The 18,504-nt window shown below is 40.1% G+C and overlaps 1 protein-coding gene across 1 annotated transcript in view; it reads left to right on the top strand.

Moving 5' to 3' along the window:
* The window catches only part of TP53BP2 (tumor protein p53 binding protein 2), a 66,202-nt gene that overhangs the window by 45,856 nt on the left and 1,842 nt on the right, over positions 1–18,504 (top strand). Inside the window, exons 10-17 of the mRNA XM_068985917.1 lie at positions 1,492–1,602; positions 1,922–2,070; positions 2,849–3,314; positions 4,850–5,625; positions 9,782–9,919; positions 10,607–10,740; positions 13,213–13,379; positions 16,854–17,053. Of these exons, the coding sequence (XP_068842018.1) occupies positions 1,492–1,602; positions 1,922–2,070; positions 2,849–3,314; positions 4,850–5,625; positions 9,782–9,919; positions 10,607–10,740; positions 13,213–13,379; positions 16,854–17,053 (2,141 nt within the window). The remainder of the gene's footprint in view (positions 1–1,491; positions 1,603–1,921; positions 2,071–2,848; positions 3,315–4,849; positions 5,626–9,781; positions 9,920–10,606; positions 10,741–13,212; positions 13,380–16,853; positions 17,054–18,504) is intronic.

The raw sequence follows: 18,504 nt of genomic DNA, 5'->3' as shown, positions 1-18,504 counted from the left end.
TGTTCATGGTGAAATTCTAAAAACCTCCTTGTGTTCTTTGGGGTTAAGAAATGATAATTTTCTTAATGCTCAATAATACAGTTCTGCTCAGGAAATGAAATAAAATATCAGGTTTTTGAAAACCTAAAAATTGGCTTGAATTTCTTCTCATTAATAAAGAAATTTTGATCTGATGTTAACAGCTTGAGAACCTTCCCTGTTGTGTAAAAAGGCCAGATATGTGTTAGTGGTGTCATCTCCAGAGACCGAGGTGGTGGGTCCACTCTGTTGATGGTTGGTGTTTATTATTCGTATGTGCTTCTGTGTGAGAATTTGCCTAAGGATATGTTTAGAATAAAAGGAAACACTAGGAGATAAAAGTGAAGGTAAAAGGAGGGAGGTTCAAAAGGGAGAGGATACTGTATACCTATGGCTGATTCATGTTGAGGTTTGACAGAAGACAAAATTCTGTAAAGCAATTTTCCTTCAATTATAAAAAAATAATAATTTTTTTAAAAAAGTGAAGGTAATAGAGGCTCCTTGTGTTAGTGACCTTTCCTTTCTGTGTGTAGTCCTCAGATATTTTGGAGGGTGGAGGTGCACGCCAGAGTGTTATATTAATAAGAGGAGAAAATGAAAGGAGAGTTGTAGGAAAAGCTGGGTGAAAATATCCTTTAATGAGCTTATCATTCAGGAGAGAAAAATAGAATTGTGTCTTTTCCCTAGCCACTCTCATGTGTAAATAATAGCTAACTTTAAAATTATTTATTGTTTTGCTGGAATTACCACTGTGACGCAGTAATGCTACGTAGTCTGGGTTTTCTTGTAGAAAGAGTTACTTCTGTAAAGGAAAAGCTGTGGCTTTGAAACTTAAATGCCAGTGTAGAAAACAGTTGAATATTTTGATTAATCCAAGACTGTGGTCAGAGTCACGGGCTGAAAGCCTGCGTTTTTGCTTTTGTTGCGCATACATCACTTGTGGCGGTTACATAAGACACACCAGCGAGCCCTTGGTTTGCTAAATTGGAAGTCGTTTTCTGGGTGTGATGGTGATGTTTCCTTACCCTGTGAGAAGTCATGTCCTTGCTGCTTCAGGCAGAGTTTGTGTTGATCGTGATTATTTTAAGTAAATGAGAACACTCTTACATTGTTAATACAAGTATAAAATCTGATGTTTCTAAGTAAGTTTACTGGGCTTGTTGTGAGTCTGAGATTTAAACCGATTTTTAGAGATTAAGGGCTTTCCTTGTGGCTCAGCTGGTAAAGAATCTGCCTAAAATGCGGGAGCCCTGCGTTTGGGAAGATCCCTTGGAGAAGGGAAAGGCTATCCATTCTAGTATTCTGGCCTGGGGAATTCCATGGACTGTGTATGTATAGTCCATGGGGTCGCAAAGGGTCAGACACAACTGAGCAACTTTCACTTTCACGGGATTAAACATTTTAGCAGCAAAGGGAACGATTAAGAATCTCCTTAGCATGCCGGGTTATTGCAGCTACTTTTCCATGTTCTAGGCTCTAAAATCCATCTGCTTGGCCCTGATTGGACTCCTCCGAATGCAGATCTTTTCTCTAGCCAAGCCTCTGCCTCTGTGTCTAAAAGCTCTGGGAATGTTCCAGACCAAGGTGAGGTTTACTTGTGCTGTTCCTGAGTATTCTCTTTTGGATGTCTGAGGGCTCTAAGTATTCTTTTTTAGATTGCTACTTTCTAGTGTGTTAAAACCAGGGACTGTGTTTATTTCTAGAACAGCTTCCTTTAGCCAGAGAATTAAGGTACTAGCATTGTAGTGTGGGGTTATTCCTTAATCGACTTAATTTAAAAATAGAGCATTTAATGACTATAGGATTTCAAAGAGATTGTGGAGAGAGTAACGTGAATAAGAAATTTTTATTACAAGCAGTTTGATTATTAGAGTGATTTTTTTTTTTTTTCTGTCTTCTTCAGTGGATGATGGAGAGGTTCCGTTGAGGGAGAAGGAGAAGAAAGTGCGTCCCTTTTCGATGTTCGACACCGTGGACCAGTCTGCCGCCCCACCTGCCTTTGGAACCCTGAGGAAGAACCAGAGCAGTGAAGACATCCTGCGGGATGCTCAGGTATGTGAGGACGTCCCAGTTTTAACATTTAATAGTAATTCTTTGTGCGTTTTTCAAAAGAGAAAGTATTAATGTGAAGGAGAATAAAGAAACAAAATCTGGAAGATTAGAAAATGTAAGTGCATTCTGTTATTTTCATTTCTGTTACTTGAGTGCATTTGTGGTCTCCCATCATACAGGAGGGGCATGACTGACTGGCTCGTGGGTCTTATTTTGTGCGACTCTCTAAAAAATACAAGTGCATTAAAGAACATTGTGTTCACACTGCTTAGTTACGTTGTCTCTTCAAAATTTGGGGTTAAGGCAATATCAAGCTATTTGATGGTAAATCTTCCATAACTGTTAGAAGCCCAGCCTTTGACAGGCAGGCTGTGGCTGTGTGATCCAGTTAGGAGTTGTTTTTTTTTTTTTTTTTTTCTTTTTACAACACGGCCCAGATTGCATGAAGTTCCACTGAACAGGAATGGTTTTCAGTTATTGGTGCCATCTGTGAATATGTAAAATGGCAATTAAAAGGTTTTCAAGTGGACACTTAAACAGTTGCCCCAGTAGGAAGGGGTGACTTGGAGGAAGTAGTACCGGGTATAGGAATTGTATTGCATTACTGAAGGTCCTTTTACATGTGGTTAAAGTCAGAGATTTAAAACTTTGTAATGACCTTTCAATGCAGAGCTAATCTTTTCAGTCTATATTGACACTTGTAAAACTTAGGTTATCTAGAACATTCCATGTACCCAGTTACACAATATTTTAACTGGATGTGTGTGTGTATTTACAGGCTGCAAATAAAAATGTGGCTAAGGTACCACCTCCTGTCCCATCAAAACCAAAACAGATAAATTTGCCTTATTTCGGACAAACTAACCAGTCACCATCCGACATGAAGCCAGATGGACCTGCTCCACAGTTGTCAGCAGCTGTTGCTTCCATGGGAGGTAAACCCAAACCCACCGTGCAGCAGCAGAGGGGCCTGCTGGGCCCTGGCGGGCCTTCAGTGGGCCCAGTAGACCAGACCCTTCCTCCAGGTTCTAAACAAGAGAGTCCCCCTGCTGCCGCTGTCCGACCCTTCACGCCTCAGCCTTCCAAGGATGCCCTCCTTCCACCCTTCAGAAAACCCCAGACAGTGGCCGCCAGCTCCATATACTCCATGTACACACAGCACCAGGCTCCTGGGAAAAACTTCCAACAGGCCGTGCAGAGTGCGCTGACCAAGCCCCATCCCCGAGCACCCCACTTTCCAAGTGGTAAGATTCTGGGTCTCATCTTTACCTGCGTGGATGTGTTTCTGTCCTTTGCTGGAGCTGCCCTCTCTCTGTAAACAGTACGGTGACTGGTACCTGCTTTGACTGATGCTTTTGTCCCAAGAGTTTTGTTTCAGTATGGCTTCTGTTCTGCATTGGGCTTCCCTGGTGGCTCAGACGGTACAGAATCTGCCTGCAAAGCAGGAGACCCGGGTTTGATCCCTGGGTTGGGAAGATCCCCTGGAGAAGGGAATGGCTACCCACTCCAGTTTTCTGGCCTGGAGAATCCCCATGGACAGGGGAGCCTGGTGGGTTACAGTCCATGGGTTCGCAAAGAGTCAGACACAACTGAGCGACTGACTTCACTTTCACTTTTTTCCTGACATGGGGAGTTTAAAGGAGTTTGTGCTAAATGCCAGCTGTTGTGGTAGCTGAAAATGATAGGTAGATAAAATGTGAGTAAAATGAAATAAATGAATCCAGGGATGACATCACCTCCTGTGTTGAATTTCCCATGTGTGTTTGCTTCCTGTTCACTGACAAGCCCCTTGGTGAGGGGGGAAGAGTGTCTGTGGGTAATTACCGTGCAGAAGGCTGTGTCTTCGCTCGAGGTCTGACCAGATGTTCTTGGGGCAGAGAGGATTCGACAGCTGCCTCTGTGAATGGCTTTTTTTTTTTTTTTTTAATGTTCTCTATTTTAAGTTGTTCTAATGAGGACACAGCTACTACTTAAATATAAAACATCAAAAGGTTACTTTGTGTTAAATGTACATGGTCTGGTCATTTGTTGGGTCCTTTCTAAGAGTCATTACTTTATGGGACTAGAATAAAATTCAGTATGTTTTAAATGAATGAAAAGGCTTTCTAGTTATGAAATAAGCACGTAATTGTGGGCCCAAATGTTGTGGAAGTAATTACACAGCAGAGAATTTGTATACATACTTCATCTTTCTCTTTTCATGAGTCTTTGGTGTGAACTGCTCATGTAATAATTTGGGAATTAGATAATGGTGATAGAATGTCTAAGGGGACTAATTTTGGTAAATATAGGTGGTTATTAATAATTTTATGAGCCAGATGATTTCTCACATTGATTTACTTTTGAAAACTGTAAAAGATGGGATCACACATGTTTAGTTTTAATTTGGACACATGAAAGGATCACCAGTTTCCATTGATTCTAAATCTTTTTCACAGTTTGACATTTTATTTATTTATGTATTTTACATTTCAACAATTTAATTGTGGATGCTATGTAAGTGATTTCTTACAGTTGTACTCGGCAGCGTTTTCTTATTGATACATAAAATAATGGGGCCTGTTTACAATCAGTGAGGGTTTTGATTTAACCTAAATGTATTATGCAATGGTGGAAACCTTGCTCTGTTTGTTATTTTTAAAAATTAGTTGTATTGAAGGGTATTTATGTAATAACTATGAAATTAAAAGAGGCTTTAATTATTGTTACTTCTGTCTGTTATTTGCTAGTTTTGTTTAATATTAATCAAGGCTTTTTTCCCCCCCCCAATTCCAATTAGTGTATGGGAAGCCTGTGATTGCTGCTGCTCAGAACCAACAGCAGCTCCCAGAGAACGTTTATTCCAATAACCAGGGCAAATCTGGCAGCCCAGAACCCGAAACAGAGCCTGTTTCTTCAGTTCAGGAGACCCACGAAAATGAAAGGATTCCTCGGCCGCTCAGCCCGACCAAATTACTGCCTTTCCTATCTAATCCTTACCGAAACCAGAGTGATGCTGACCTGGAAGCCCTACGAAAGAAACTGTCGAACGCCCCACGGCCGCTAAAGAAACGCAGCTCTATTACAGAACCCGAGGGTCCTAATGGGCCGAATATTCAGAAACTTCTGTATCAGAGGACCACCATCGCCGCCATGGAGACCATTTCTGTCCCAGCTTACCCATCCAAGTCTGCTTCTGGGACTGCCAGCCCGGAAAGCCCCCTGGAGATCCAGAATCCATATTTGCCTGTGGAGCCAGAGAAGGAGGTGGTCCCTCTGGTTTCTGAGCTGGCATCCCCGGAGGAGGCCGGGAGTGCCAATACAGAGAGCAGTGACGCGCCAGCTCCTTCTGCAGGCCTCGAGTATGTGCCTGAAGGAGTCCCAGACAGCAGCCCGAATTTCCAGAACAGTGTGGAAGAACCAAACCCAGAGGCTCCCCCTCTGCTGGAAGTGTACCTGGAGGAGTACCCCCCCTACCCACCCCCACCATACCCATCTGGGGAACCAGAAGGCCCGGGAGAAGACTCTGTGAGCTTGTGTCCGCCTGAGATCACCGGGCAGGTTTCTCTGCCTCCTGTAAGTAAAACCTTTCATTGCAGAAAGCTTTTATCTTGTCACAGCCTTCTGGGTGGCTGATGGTCACAACTCAGCAGAACACCAGCGAGTACTTACAGCCATTCACAAATGAAGATCTGTGTTTAAACTGCTGATTGTAACAAATGTCTTCCACTTTGCAATTCTCTTGGCACAGAGTGGATCTTACAAATGTTATCAAAATGCAGTATATTCAGTGTCATGAACATTTTCACTTTTTAGGAAGAACTCCTTTCTTTATGAAGGAAACAAAAGTTTTGTTCTTATACCTATAAATACCACGTCTGCTGCTGCTTCTGTAGCTGGTGTTGCGTGCATGTTAGGTAAGCAACACTGGAAATGGAAAGACTGCGTCTGGAATTTTTGATCATTAGTTTAGCGCTGTGAAATAAGGCAGATGCTTTAAATTCTTGTTGGTGACATCACTCTTTCAAACTTGACTTTTTCTAGCGTTGAAATTTATTTCCAGATTTTCAGTGTCATATTTAGATGGAACCTCCAACTTCCGACATCAATAAAATTGTAATGGTTCTGGAAGAATTGGGTTCTGCTTGAATTGGGGCATAGGAGAGAGTAGGGTATACAATCTTTAGCCTCATCCTCACCTTCAGCCTGGTTTGAAATCTCCGGGTATCATAGTGATCCCTCAGGTTTCCTTGTGCTCTGACATTTATTCTGTTTCAGCAATTGTAGTTGGTCTGCTCATATTTTCTATTTCTTCCTGGTTCAGCCTTGGAAGATTGTACCTTTCTAAGAATTTGTCCATTTCTTCCAGGTTGTCCATATTATTGGCATGAATTGTTTGTAGTAGCCTCTCAAGGTCCTTGGTATTTCTGTGGTGTCAGTGGTAACTTCCGTCTTTCGTTTCTAGTTTTATTGATTTGCGCCCTCTCCCTTTTTTCTTGATGAGTCTGGCTAAAGGTTTATCAATTTTACCTTTTTGAAGAACCAGCTTTTGGTTTCATTCATCTTTTCTGTTGTTTTCTTTATCTGTTCCTTTATTTCTGCTCTATTCTTTGTGATTCCTTCTGCTGACATAGGGTTTTCTTTGTTCTTCTTTCTCTAGTTGCATTAGATATAAGATTAGGTTGTTTACTTGAGGTTTTTCTTGTTTCCTGGGGTAAGTGTGTAAAGAAAGCTCCCTCTTAGATCTGCTTTTGCGCATTCCGTACATTTTAGATGACATGAAGCTATTCTAAAACTTGGTGTATTTTGACTTGGACATGTCTCCCGGACTCCTTCCAAATATTAAGCTTTTCTTTGGGAGTTTATTATGCCTCTTTGAAGTAGTGAGAATGTCTTTAAAGTCAGTTTTTTCAGAGTTTAATTTGAAGTCAATTTTATTTCAGTAGGAATGCAAGCTATGAATTTTTAAAACCTGGGCAAAGGCAACATAGTATATTATAAGGATTTCTAAAAAACTGATCTAGGTACCTTCCTGGAGATCCAGTGGTTAAGACTCCTCGCTTCCATATGAGAGGCATGGGTTTTTGATCCCTTGTTGGGGAACTAGGATCCCACATGCCACGTGGCCGAAAAAATTAAAATAAATAAATATTGCTAAAGATTTTTTTAAAGTGTTTTATACATTTGATCCCTTATTACATCTTTAGATGTGGTAGTATTAAAAAATAATGATTATCCAAAGTTGCTTTCAGTTCAGTTGCTCAGTCGTGTCTCTTTGCAACCCCATGAATCGCAGCACGCCAGGCCTCCCTGTCCATCACCAACTCCCGGAGTTCACTCAGACTCACGTCCATCGAGTCGGTGATGCCATCCAGCCATCTCATCCTCTGCCGTCCCCTCCTCCTCCTGCCCTCAATCCCTCCCAGCATCAGGGTCTTTTCCAGTGAGTCAACTCTTTGCATGAGGTGACCAAAGTATTTGGAGTTTCAGCTTCAGCATCATTCCTTCCAAAGAAATCCCAGGGTTGATCTCCTTCAGAATGGACTGGTTGGATCTCCTTGCAGTCCAAGGGACTCTCAAGAGTCTTCTCTAACACCACAGTTCAAAAGCCTCAATTCTTTAGCACTCAGCTTTCTTCACAGTCCAACTCTCACATCCATACATGACCACTGGAAAAACCATAGCCTTGACTAGACAGACCTTTGTTGGCAAAGTAATGTCTCTGCTTTTGAATATGCTATCTAGGTTGGTCATAACTTTTCTTCCAAGAAGTAAGCGTCTTTTAATTTCATGGCTACAGTCACCATCTGCAGTGATTTTGGAGCCCCAAAAAATAAAGTCTGACACTGTTTCCACTGTTTCCCCATCTATTTCCCATGAAGCGATGGGACCAGATGCCATGATCTTCATTTTCTGAATGTTGAGTTTTAAGCCAACTTTTTCACTCTCCTCTTTCACTTTCATCAAGAGGCTTTTTAGTTCCTCTTCACTTTCTGCCATAAGGGTGGTGTCAATTTGCATATCTGAGGTTATTGATATTTCTCCTGGCAGTCTTGATTCCAGCTTGTGCTTCCTCCAGCCCAGCGTTTCTCATGATGTACTCTGCATATAAGTTAAATAAGCAGAGTGACAGCCTTGACATACTCCTTTTCCTATTTGGAACCAGTCTGTTGTTCCATGTTCAGTACTAACTGTTGCTTCCTGACCTGCATATAGGTTTCTCAAGAGGCAGGTCAGGTGGTCTGTTATTCCCATCTCTTTCAGAATTTTCCACTGTTTATTGTGATCCACACAGTCAAAGTCTTTGGCATAGTCAATAAAGCAGAAATAGATGTTTTTCTGGAACTCTCTTGCTTTTTCCATGATCCAGCGGGTGTTGGCAATTTGATCTCTGGTTCCTCTGCCTTTTCTAAAACCAGCTTGAACATCTGGAAGTTCACGCAGGTTGCTTTAGCTACTAGTTTACAGTCAACATTTGTTTAAAAGTTTTAGACAGTAAACATTGAATTGTAAGGGGAAATGTTTTAAAATAGAACTTATTTTTTTTTTTTTTTTAACAAATTCGTGCTTCTAAGTTCTGAGGCATGATTCTCTTAGTGTTCCTAAGAGATCCTGTTATTCTCTTCCTAGGAAAGGGATTTATAAAGTTTTTCCTTCTTAGCGCATGTTTAAGTAGAAGCCTCTGTTTTGTACTTTTGTTTGAAAGTGGATATGGCTGTACTGTTTATGAGTTGTATTATCGCTGCCATGTAATATTTACACTTCTTTTTTTTTCAAGAGACAGCATTTTAGCCACTGTACATTTGTGAAATATATTGATTGCCACTTAATGTTTTTCAAAACTCAGTAGTTTCCACATCTGAAGTAAAAGAAAGAAGTGTGGTGTATCATACCCTAGGAAATGTTTCTACTCTGTTGGTTGTGTTTAAAAAACCTATCTTAGAGAGAGTGTTAGATCTGGTTGCCTAGTTTTTTTAAGCCTGATGTATTAAAATGTAGAGAAGACTTGATAATTTATTCATATATCTTGGAATACAATAAAATTTTCAAATATAAAATAGTGATAGCATTTTAAGACTGGTAGGATTCTTCCCTGGTTTATCTAAGTCAGACTGATCTTTATATTTTTCCTTATAATATACTTTTCCTCCAGCCCTACAAGAGGCTTTATGTTGTAAAATGGTTAGAAGGAAGGATTTTGAAGAAGCCTGATTACTTGGATTTGATTCCGTCTCTGACTGATGTTTACAGGCTGTGTGCCTCAATTTCCTTATCTGTAAAACGGGATACTAGAGTTTTCACGAAGAATAAAAGAATAATCATTCAGTAAATGTCAACTATCACAATTTAGAGTTTGTGCTCTTGCTCAGATTAATCATGTGGGGTTTGTTCTACTATATTAGGTAATTTAAAGACCAGTCTTGGCTAATTTTGATCCTTGACAGATATCCAGTCTGTTTTACAGATTTTACTCTTGGCCCAGTGTTACCCAAATGTGACACTAAGTTTTAAAGAGTTAAGTTCTTTCCACTCTGTTATGTGCATATATGAATATGTATGCACATAAGCTATGTATTATGATTTATATACTTTCTAGCATAATGTTGCACTTTAATAAAATCTGCTAAATATATATATTTTAAAGTTCTTTTTACTAACGCAGCTGAGATGTTACTCCTCTCCTTTTTGTTGTTTTTTGGTCTCCTAAATCTTCCCTGTGTTTCTTCTGCAGGGCAAAAGGACAAACTTGCGTAAAACTGGTTCTGAGCGGATCGCGCATGGAATGAGGGTGAAATTCAACCCTCTTGCTTTGCTTCTAGATTCCTCTTTGGAGGGAGAATTTGACCTTGTACAGAGAATTATTTATGAGGTATGACTGGATTAGTTAATTTCATAAATATGACCTTGTATTTTGTTTTAAAGCTCTGATCAGAAAGCTACTGTAATTTACATTGTTTTCTCTTTTGGGAGTTGGGTTTGTTGAGAGGAACTTTTGAGCATGCTCCACAACCAGCTTCTCTGTTTTAAGAGTGTGGCTGTAACAATTTCAATAATGTGGACATTCAGTTTTGTCTGGGGTACTTGGCTCTCCCAGGGAGATCATGACCCGCCTTTAAAAATTGTTCATGTATGGATTTGTACTCTGCAGTGGTTCAATTGTGGTCCCTACTTTTCAGAAGCCTGCTATTTAAAATATTTTTAGTTTGACCTTTCATTCTCTTTATGGCAAATGTGACTTCTGCTTAGACGCTAATTTGTGGTGGGAAGTTGGAGGATAAATAAACAAAAATGACTGTAAGGTTATAGTTTCTGGGACTTTTTCAGTTTTTAAAAAACCTTTTTATAGTGAGTGCCTACTTAATGTCTATCTTACTTCTAGAACTGTTCTTGGTACAGTTTTTTGGCTTCTGTAGGTTTTAATTATGATTTTCTTTAAAAAAAAAAATTACTACAAGAGTCTCTTTCAGTTCTCTTAATCCTAAAGAGCCAGCTAATATTTGATCATTCGGGCAACGAGAAATTTGAGTAACAGTCGCCCTTCTTATTGACGTTATAGGTTGATGACCCAAGCCTGCCTAATGATGAAGGTATTACAGCTCTTCACAACGCTGTGTGTGCAGGTCACACTGAAATTGTGAAATTCCTGGTACAGTTTGGTGTAAATGTCAATGCTGCTGACAGTGATGGATGGTAAGGTTTTCTTTTAAACTCCATTCTGGCTTCAGTTGTATCTGCTGTGTAGGCAGCAGAGGAGCAGTGTTGTAGGTGCTTCTGGAAGACAAAGAAGTATGTCAGTGCATGTCCTCACGCTGTTTATAATCTAAAAGGAGAGACGTGGGAGAGCTTTCAAGGAGTTAACATGTCCTCATGGTAACAGTCCTCTCACTCCCATTCTGGAAGCAGATGGAGTTTTAGAAGTTTAGTAGTTAAATAATAAAAATAAGAAATGTCCCAAAGTGGTACACAGCTCACTGGCATGCTTCAGCAGATCTGAGAAATGCTCATTTAAGCATTTCCTTCCACCTCCCTGAAACTACCATGCGTCTCTTAAGAGGGGATCGTATTGAGTAATTTATAACTTTTCCCAAATATTTTTGACTGTGGAATCCATTTTTCATGGAGCATTTTGTGGAACTGGTTTGTGGATAAATCCTAGGAGATACTATTGCAAATGATGAATATTATTGTTCATAAGATAATACATTATTATTAACAAATAATATCAAAGGCCCAAATAAGTTACTGTTACTTCTGATAACTGAAGTTATCAGGATAATTGAATGGATAGGAAATTTTGTATTTCATTTTTTGAAAAATAAAATTTTAAATTATGGTATGCTTTTTGGGGGAGTGGAAAATACCAAAAATGTACTTCTTTCTATATGGAAAATTTTTTTAAGTTGTAAATCACACCATGTTTATTCAAGTATTTTAATTTTGTAGGCTGTTTTTTCTCTTGATATGGAAATAATTGTGATATAAAATTTACATTGCAGATAAATTGCAGACACCCATATGCATAGATTCAAAAAAGCCTCTTCTACCACTTGGCTGTGACTCGTTTACTGTGACTGTCTCCTTCTTGTTAGATGTTTAGATTGTTTTTCCAATTTTTTGTTTTGTTATAAATGATACTCTGAGAAGCATTTTGGTTCCAGTTTAAAAAAATGAATATGTATAAAATATGAGCCCAATATGGAAACATGCAAAAATAGAGAAATGAGGAAAACAAGCCATGTGTACCCTACCGTCAGTATTTTAATATATTTCCTTCAAGCTCATTTATGAATGTGTGTATATATATATATAGCTTTTCATGTCTCTTTGTTTTTTTAGTTTAGCTCTCAGTGGAGTTTTGTTTTTTTAAATTGAGATGAGTTGCAATATTCTATTAGTTTCAGGTGTATAGCATAGGAATTCAAAGGTTTTATAGATTATACTCTGCTTAGTTATTTCTAAAATATTGGCTCTGTTGCCCGTGCTGTATTTATTTCATACATAGTAGTCTGTCTCTCCGGGTCCCTCATCCCTGTCTTCTTGTCTTCCTTGCTGCACTTTCCTCACTGGTAACACTAGTTTGTTCTCTGTATCTGTGAGTCTACATGTTTTCTTGTATTCATTTATTTATTTTTTAGATTCTGCATATAAGTGATAACATGTAGTATTTGTCTTTTTTATGCCTGCTTTTTTAGTTTAACTTTATACCATAAGCAAAACAAATGCTTAATGTGTCATAATGCCTTTGTTTTCCTGATATTGGGAGTTTAGATTATATATAATTGTTCACTATTAAAAAAGCCATGCAGTTCAAAATCTATAGTAATATTCACCAAACTATTGAACACAGTGTTTGGGATGGGTGATAGGAAATAAACTTCTGTTCTGAAAGACCCAAAGGGAATAAAATGACGAGGAGGGAAAGAAGAGGGTAAAGAAGTGAAATTTCATGTACGTCAGGGCCTGATTAATGTCTTCAAGCCTGTCTTCTGAGTTTGAGCAGTGGTCCTGACTCTTCCACCTTTACTATGAATCTGGAGTCATTTATAATACATTACAAAACCTTTGAGATGCTAGAGAAGATTCTCTGTCATGGTATTCATAAGTATCTGCTCCTCAGAGATTGAGATGTGTATTTTACAGTCATTTTTTCTGATCCAGATTGAATTGGCTTTTTTTTTTTTCCCCAATTAAGTTTTAGTAAGGATTTTGAGTGTTGGATGAAGGGAGTTCTTTAGGTGCAACTTAGTTCCTTCAAAAGGGATCTTTAAAGGTGCATGTTTTGAGGAAAGACCTGTTATTTAAAGAATTATAACCTCCACTGTGGCAGAAATAATTAGACTGGATGCTCTAGAGCGTGAACTAAATACGTTGTATCCTGCTTTAAATGACCAGACACGTCCATGTCCTTGACTGCTCTCGCCTGCTGTGCTGCCCGGGCCCTGGTGTGGTCCCGCACGCTGACATTTACCTTTGTGGCTCTGTAATTCTCAGATGGGCCCAGATATCTGGGTTTAACTGATTTTCAAAAATCTGTGTGAAAGGTTCTCAGCAGGGGCTTGGTAGATGACAGACTTGAGAACTCTCTTTACAGACACTCTGTCATAGCAGTTGTCATGCAGTTTGGGAATCCGTCTCTAGCCCTTGCTGTGTCTTTCTCCACAGGACTCCCCTGCATTGTGCTGCCTCCTGTAACAACGTCCAGGTGTGTAAGTTCTTGGTGGAGTCAGGAGCCGCTGTGTTTGCCATGACCTACAGTGATATGCAGACGGCTGCCGATAAGTGCGAGGAGATGGAAGAAGGCTACACCCAGTGCTCGCAATTTCTGTATGGTATGGAGCAACTAGATACACACGTATTGATTACTGCATTCGTGTATCCTGTATCTCTAGGGCATCATATGATAAGTGTTCTTATTATTTGGGAGTTCCCTGATAGCTCAGTTGGTAAGGAATCCGCCTGCATTGCAGGAGACCCTGGTTTGGTTCCTGGGTCGGGATGATCTGCTGGAGAAGGGATAGGCTACCCACTTCAGTATTCTTGGGCTTCCCTTGTGGCTCAGCTGGTAAAGAATCCGTCTGCAATGCAGGAAACCTGGGTTCGATCCTTGGGCTTGGGAAGACCCCCTGGAAAAGGGAAAGGCTACCCACGGCAGTATTCTGGCCTGGAGAATTCCATGGACTGTGTAGTCCATGAGGTCGCAGAGTCAGACACGACTGAACGACTTTCACTTATTATTTGGGAAAGCATTTTGTGTTGGTACATTGTCCTAGGCACTGAAAATAGGGCAGCCTTGATCTCAAATGTGAATGCAGCTTTTGTGTGTGTGTGTGTGCGCGTGTGTCTAGAAGCAGCTATTGTCAGGGACATCTTTACCAACAAAAGACAGTGATGCAGCATTGCATCTAGCGGGATTAATAGCTTTTGACCATCAAAAGATCCTCTAGTAAGACCTCAGTACTTGGCAAATGATGCTGTATCTTGCTGTATCTTTGCACATAAGTACGCAGAACTCTCCTCCCCCCTTCTAAGATGATCAAGAGAAATGCATTGTTGGAATAAGAATCCAACTGATTCGAGTTTTCCTGCTAAATCAGACTTGTCACAAAGTAGATGAATCTGATTCAGACTTGTCTGAATGTACTTCAGAGCTAATTTTTGGACTCTTTTGTTCTCTTATTTTTGAGTTTATGATTCTAATGGATAATAACATCAGTGCTGTACCCAGAGAAAAATGAACTTGAGGTTTTAGATGGATAGATGTTGGTTGGCGTTGCTATTTACAGGGAAAAATTCTAACAAATAGAAGTTGAGGTTAGTATTTGTTTTTAGACTGGCTTGCGAGGAAGGGAGAAGCGATAAAGCCAGAGACAAATGAGGCGGCAGGTCCCAGGACCCCAAACCACTCAGGCATCAGACATGGGAAGATGCCCAAGGTGAAATGTCTTTGGCTGTGCTCAGGGTGTGACTAGGCCTGTTTTCAGGCTCTAGGAGAGAAGGGCGAGAGTCAGAGGAAGAACCACAGACTGCAGGTTCTCTTCTTTATCTCTCAGCTCTTAGTTTTCATTGTTGATATTATGATCATTTATTGTTTGTGTTCTGAACTCTAGATCAAAGAATAATTTTGATGTATTATTGGGTTTAAAAATCAGTGTTATGTAATATGTGTTTTGTTTTATTAAAAACATATATTGAAAAAATATAGCTCATACTGGTGATTGAGTTATATTTAAGTAAGGAATGTGATTTTTAAAAACATTTAAGGAGATTTTGTGAAATGTATCGTGGATACTGAGAACAGTTCTGATGTGTAGTTTAAATACTGATGCTACTAGACTGAACACAGTGAAGCATCCAGGTATCCAGCCTGGGAAACAGACCCTGAGCTCTCTCAGCCATCAGTGGGCCCCTCTCCTGACATAGCCCCTCTCACATCTTTGGTGACTGCCCCCTGGAATTGATAACAATAGTTGTATCACCTCTGTATGACTCCTACAACTAATACTGTTTATCTGCCCGTTTTGGACCTTTATATAGAAGAAACGGTACTAGTGATGCCTGGCTTCCTTTCTCATTCACTGTGGCTTTTGAGTCACTGGTGGTGTTGCCTGTAGCTGACGTTTCTCTTCACTGTGCTGCTGTTCCATTTTGGGACTCTCCCGCGAGCTGTATTCCCATTTTACTTCGGGCAGACATTGGGTTGTTTTCCCGCTTCGTTCCTCCCTCCCTCCCTCTCTCTTCCTTGCTTCCTTCCTTCCGCCCTGGTGACCATTTTTGTCCTCCGTCTCCTGGTGTCCCTAGAAGTAGTTGCCAGGTCACGGGGAGGCCTGTCAAGCAGTGTTCGTCCTGCTCCATGTTCTCTCTAACCTTCGGTGGGTTTGGAATCCTATCCCACTGTGGCTTTAGTTTGCATTTCCCAAATTACCAGTGAGGTGGAGCATGTTTTTAGGCCCTCAGAAACTGTTTAAAACAATAATTTGTAACTCTTAGTTTGATAAACAATGAGAAATTGTCTTTCATGTCTAATGATTTCCTGGAATTGAGACTCGAGTTGTTATTTCGAGTGCATCATTCCATCCCAAACAGATAACAAATCTGGCCAGCTTTAAAACTTAGTGGAATGATGGTTGTATCAAGTCTTATTGTCCTTGTGAATCTCTCATATTTTGCATGTCTTATATAAGCAGGAAAATTGGAAATTCACTTGTCCCCATGAGTAGAAACCTGACCCTCTAGATCAGGGTCAGAGCCTTCTTTTGGAAAAGAATGATTTAATTTCTAGTTTTTCCCAGAGTGAGAGACAGGTAGCGTGTGCAACATCATTAACTGACACAGGAAAAATAGGTTTATGATGAATAATTTAGGTTCACGTAAGTTGAAAGACCTGACTATTCATAAGCAAGCAGGTATTTTTCTGGCTTTTCTAAAAAAGTGAAAATAATAATAGTAATGAAGTCTGCCTTGCTCAGGAGATTCTTGTCTTAATTCCTCTTCCCCTTCCCCTGTGTTGCCTGCCTGTTGATGATTGCGACTCCTTAGCGTCACCTTAGAGGATGGGGAGGTATAAATGGAGAAAGATGAAACCTGCAGTCCTAGTTCATCTGTACATCTGTTGTTAACACTGGTAAAAAGTGAGCATTTGGGGATTTTTTTTCCTTCCCCCAGTTTGTGGACTCCAGTGACCTTTAGAATTCTGATTCTCATTCAAGTTGACTATACATAGACTTTTATATCCTAATACCTGTCCCTCTTTCTGCATTCTGACATTATATATATTTATTTCTTCCATCTTTCCTTATTTGGAAATTAATAGAAACCACTTTAACAGGGACAACATTTTGATCTTTTTTTCTCTGCCTGCTGTAAGTTTTAGGTAGAGAACAGAAATGATCCCACAGTTCCTGGGTCATTACACTTAGTGAGTCTGCTAAAATTTGACAGATGTCTCATTCACTTTTTTAATATTCTAGACTTGAACAGTTGTTTTGTTCATTCCTGGGTTTGTAATTGTTTTTGTATTCTGAGTGAGAGTAGTTTTGAGAGCTGCTTATAAAGTGTTGGTTAATTTTAGAGCTAGTTTAAAGCTAATAGCATACATTAACTTGTCTTTTATATGTTTCTTCTACCCTGCTGGCATTCCTCTCCTTCCCCAGCCCCAGGAAGTTTATTTATTGAATGTTTAATGTAGTAGTTTCTCCCATTCCAGCAGGTCCCCATTACTTCTCATTTAGTTTCATGGAGCTGCAGGTTCTGAGCGTGGTATCCTCTGAGTTACTTACTCTGTGCTGTATCTTACATGATTTTAGGAGTTCAGGAGAAAATGGGCATAATGAATAAAGGGGTCATTTATGCACTTTGGGACTATGAACCTCAGAATGACGACGAGCTGCCCATGAAAGAAGGAGATTGCATGACGATCGTGCGCAGGGAAGACGAAGATGAGATTGAATGGTGGTGGGCCCGCCTGAACGACAAGGAAGGATATGTTCCACGCAATTTGCTGGGAGTAAGTGAATGATGTCTTTATGTGTATCAGAGAGGGGCTTGGGGAAAACGGCTGTGTATTGTAGCTTCAGTGCAGCCTGCTGCCCTTTGTTAATAAGTGGAATTTAACATTTTTGATAGTCTTAAATTTAGACCCAGAACCTCCTTTCCAGTGATTTCCTGTTATGGTCAATAGCATATTTACAGGTTTACCAGCCCCTATAAGTCTGGGGTTCCATCTTCATTTATAAATAGAGTGAAGATAATTGGACAATGTGATGGGAATTGAGCTTATGAAATTTGAAATACATTTTGTATTTAAGTTGGGATTTGTGAATCTGCTAGAGTTTGAACAGGGCACCAGAGGCAAGATTCTTTGTTCTTGCTCTACCACTGAATTTTGTTTCATATAAACCAAGAAAGTAATCAAATCATATCAGCACATATAAACCAATAACATATCTATATTAGTCTGAAGGGGCTACACTCTTTGGGCAGGCATTCTGGGGGTATTTTCAGGGAAAGGCTAGTATAGTTGGACAGAGTCTAATGTACAGCAAATGGGAGATATTTTTACTGTATTTTCATCAGTTGTCAGGCCAGCATGGTCTGTGCCTTCAGAGAGCTTCTGCCCAGCTTGAGGTCCTAAACCAGGGTGCATCTGGGAGTGTCCCTCTGCCTGGGCATTACTCTCTGGGGAGATGGCTAAGATGACTTCAGTGTTGGGATCTGGAGCTTGGATTCTGGCCCACGTCTCCTCATTCTGACTCATTCTTCTCCTTTGTTGTTTGATGTACAGTATAAATGACTTCATACATCTTGACTCTCTCATAGCTCAGTTGGTAAAGAATCTGCCTGCAATGCAGGAGACCCTGGTTTGATTCCTGCGTTGGGAAGATCTGCTGGAGAAGGGATAGGCTACCCACTCCAGTATTCTTGGGCTTCCCTTGTGGCTCAGCTGGTAAAGAATCCGCCTATAATGCGGGAGACCTGGAAGATCCCCTGGAGAAGGGAAAGGCTACACACTCCAGTTTTCTGGCCTGGAGAATTCCATGGACTGTATAGTCCATGGGGTCGCAAAGAGTCAGACACGACTGAGCGACCTTCACTTTCACTTTCATCTTGATGCCTGTCTTCCTGGGAGCAAAATTTATTATTAAGTTAAACATTTGGGGTTTGGATAATATTTATTCATCTGATTGTAATGAAGATGGAAGAAAAAAAAACACAAGCCATTCAAAAACGCTTTTTAAATTACCAGACAAAAGTAGAAATACAGAGATGCTTCTCTTTTGAGCCCTCCTGTTTGCTTCTACAAAGACTTTAGTGCCAGAGAAGCATAATCTTACATGCAGCCACTTTCCTTCTTTAATGAACACCAAGAGCAAATGTGTACTTTCACTTCTTATAGTTTCTTGTGGAAAGCTCTGCCCCTTAGAAGTAGTTGATTATTTGGGTCTTACTTTAATTTTC

This window comes from Capricornis sumatraensis, chromosome 14, assembly GCF_032405125.1.
Source record: "Capricornis sumatraensis isolate serow.1 chromosome 14, serow.2, whole genome shotgun sequence".
NCBI classification, from domain to species: Eukaryota; Metazoa; Chordata; class Mammalia; order Artiodactyla; family Bovidae; genus Capricornis; species Capricornis sumatraensis.
The sequence above is the reverse complement of the archived record's forward strand: the minus strand, read 5'-3'. Positions and strand labels throughout refer to the sequence as shown.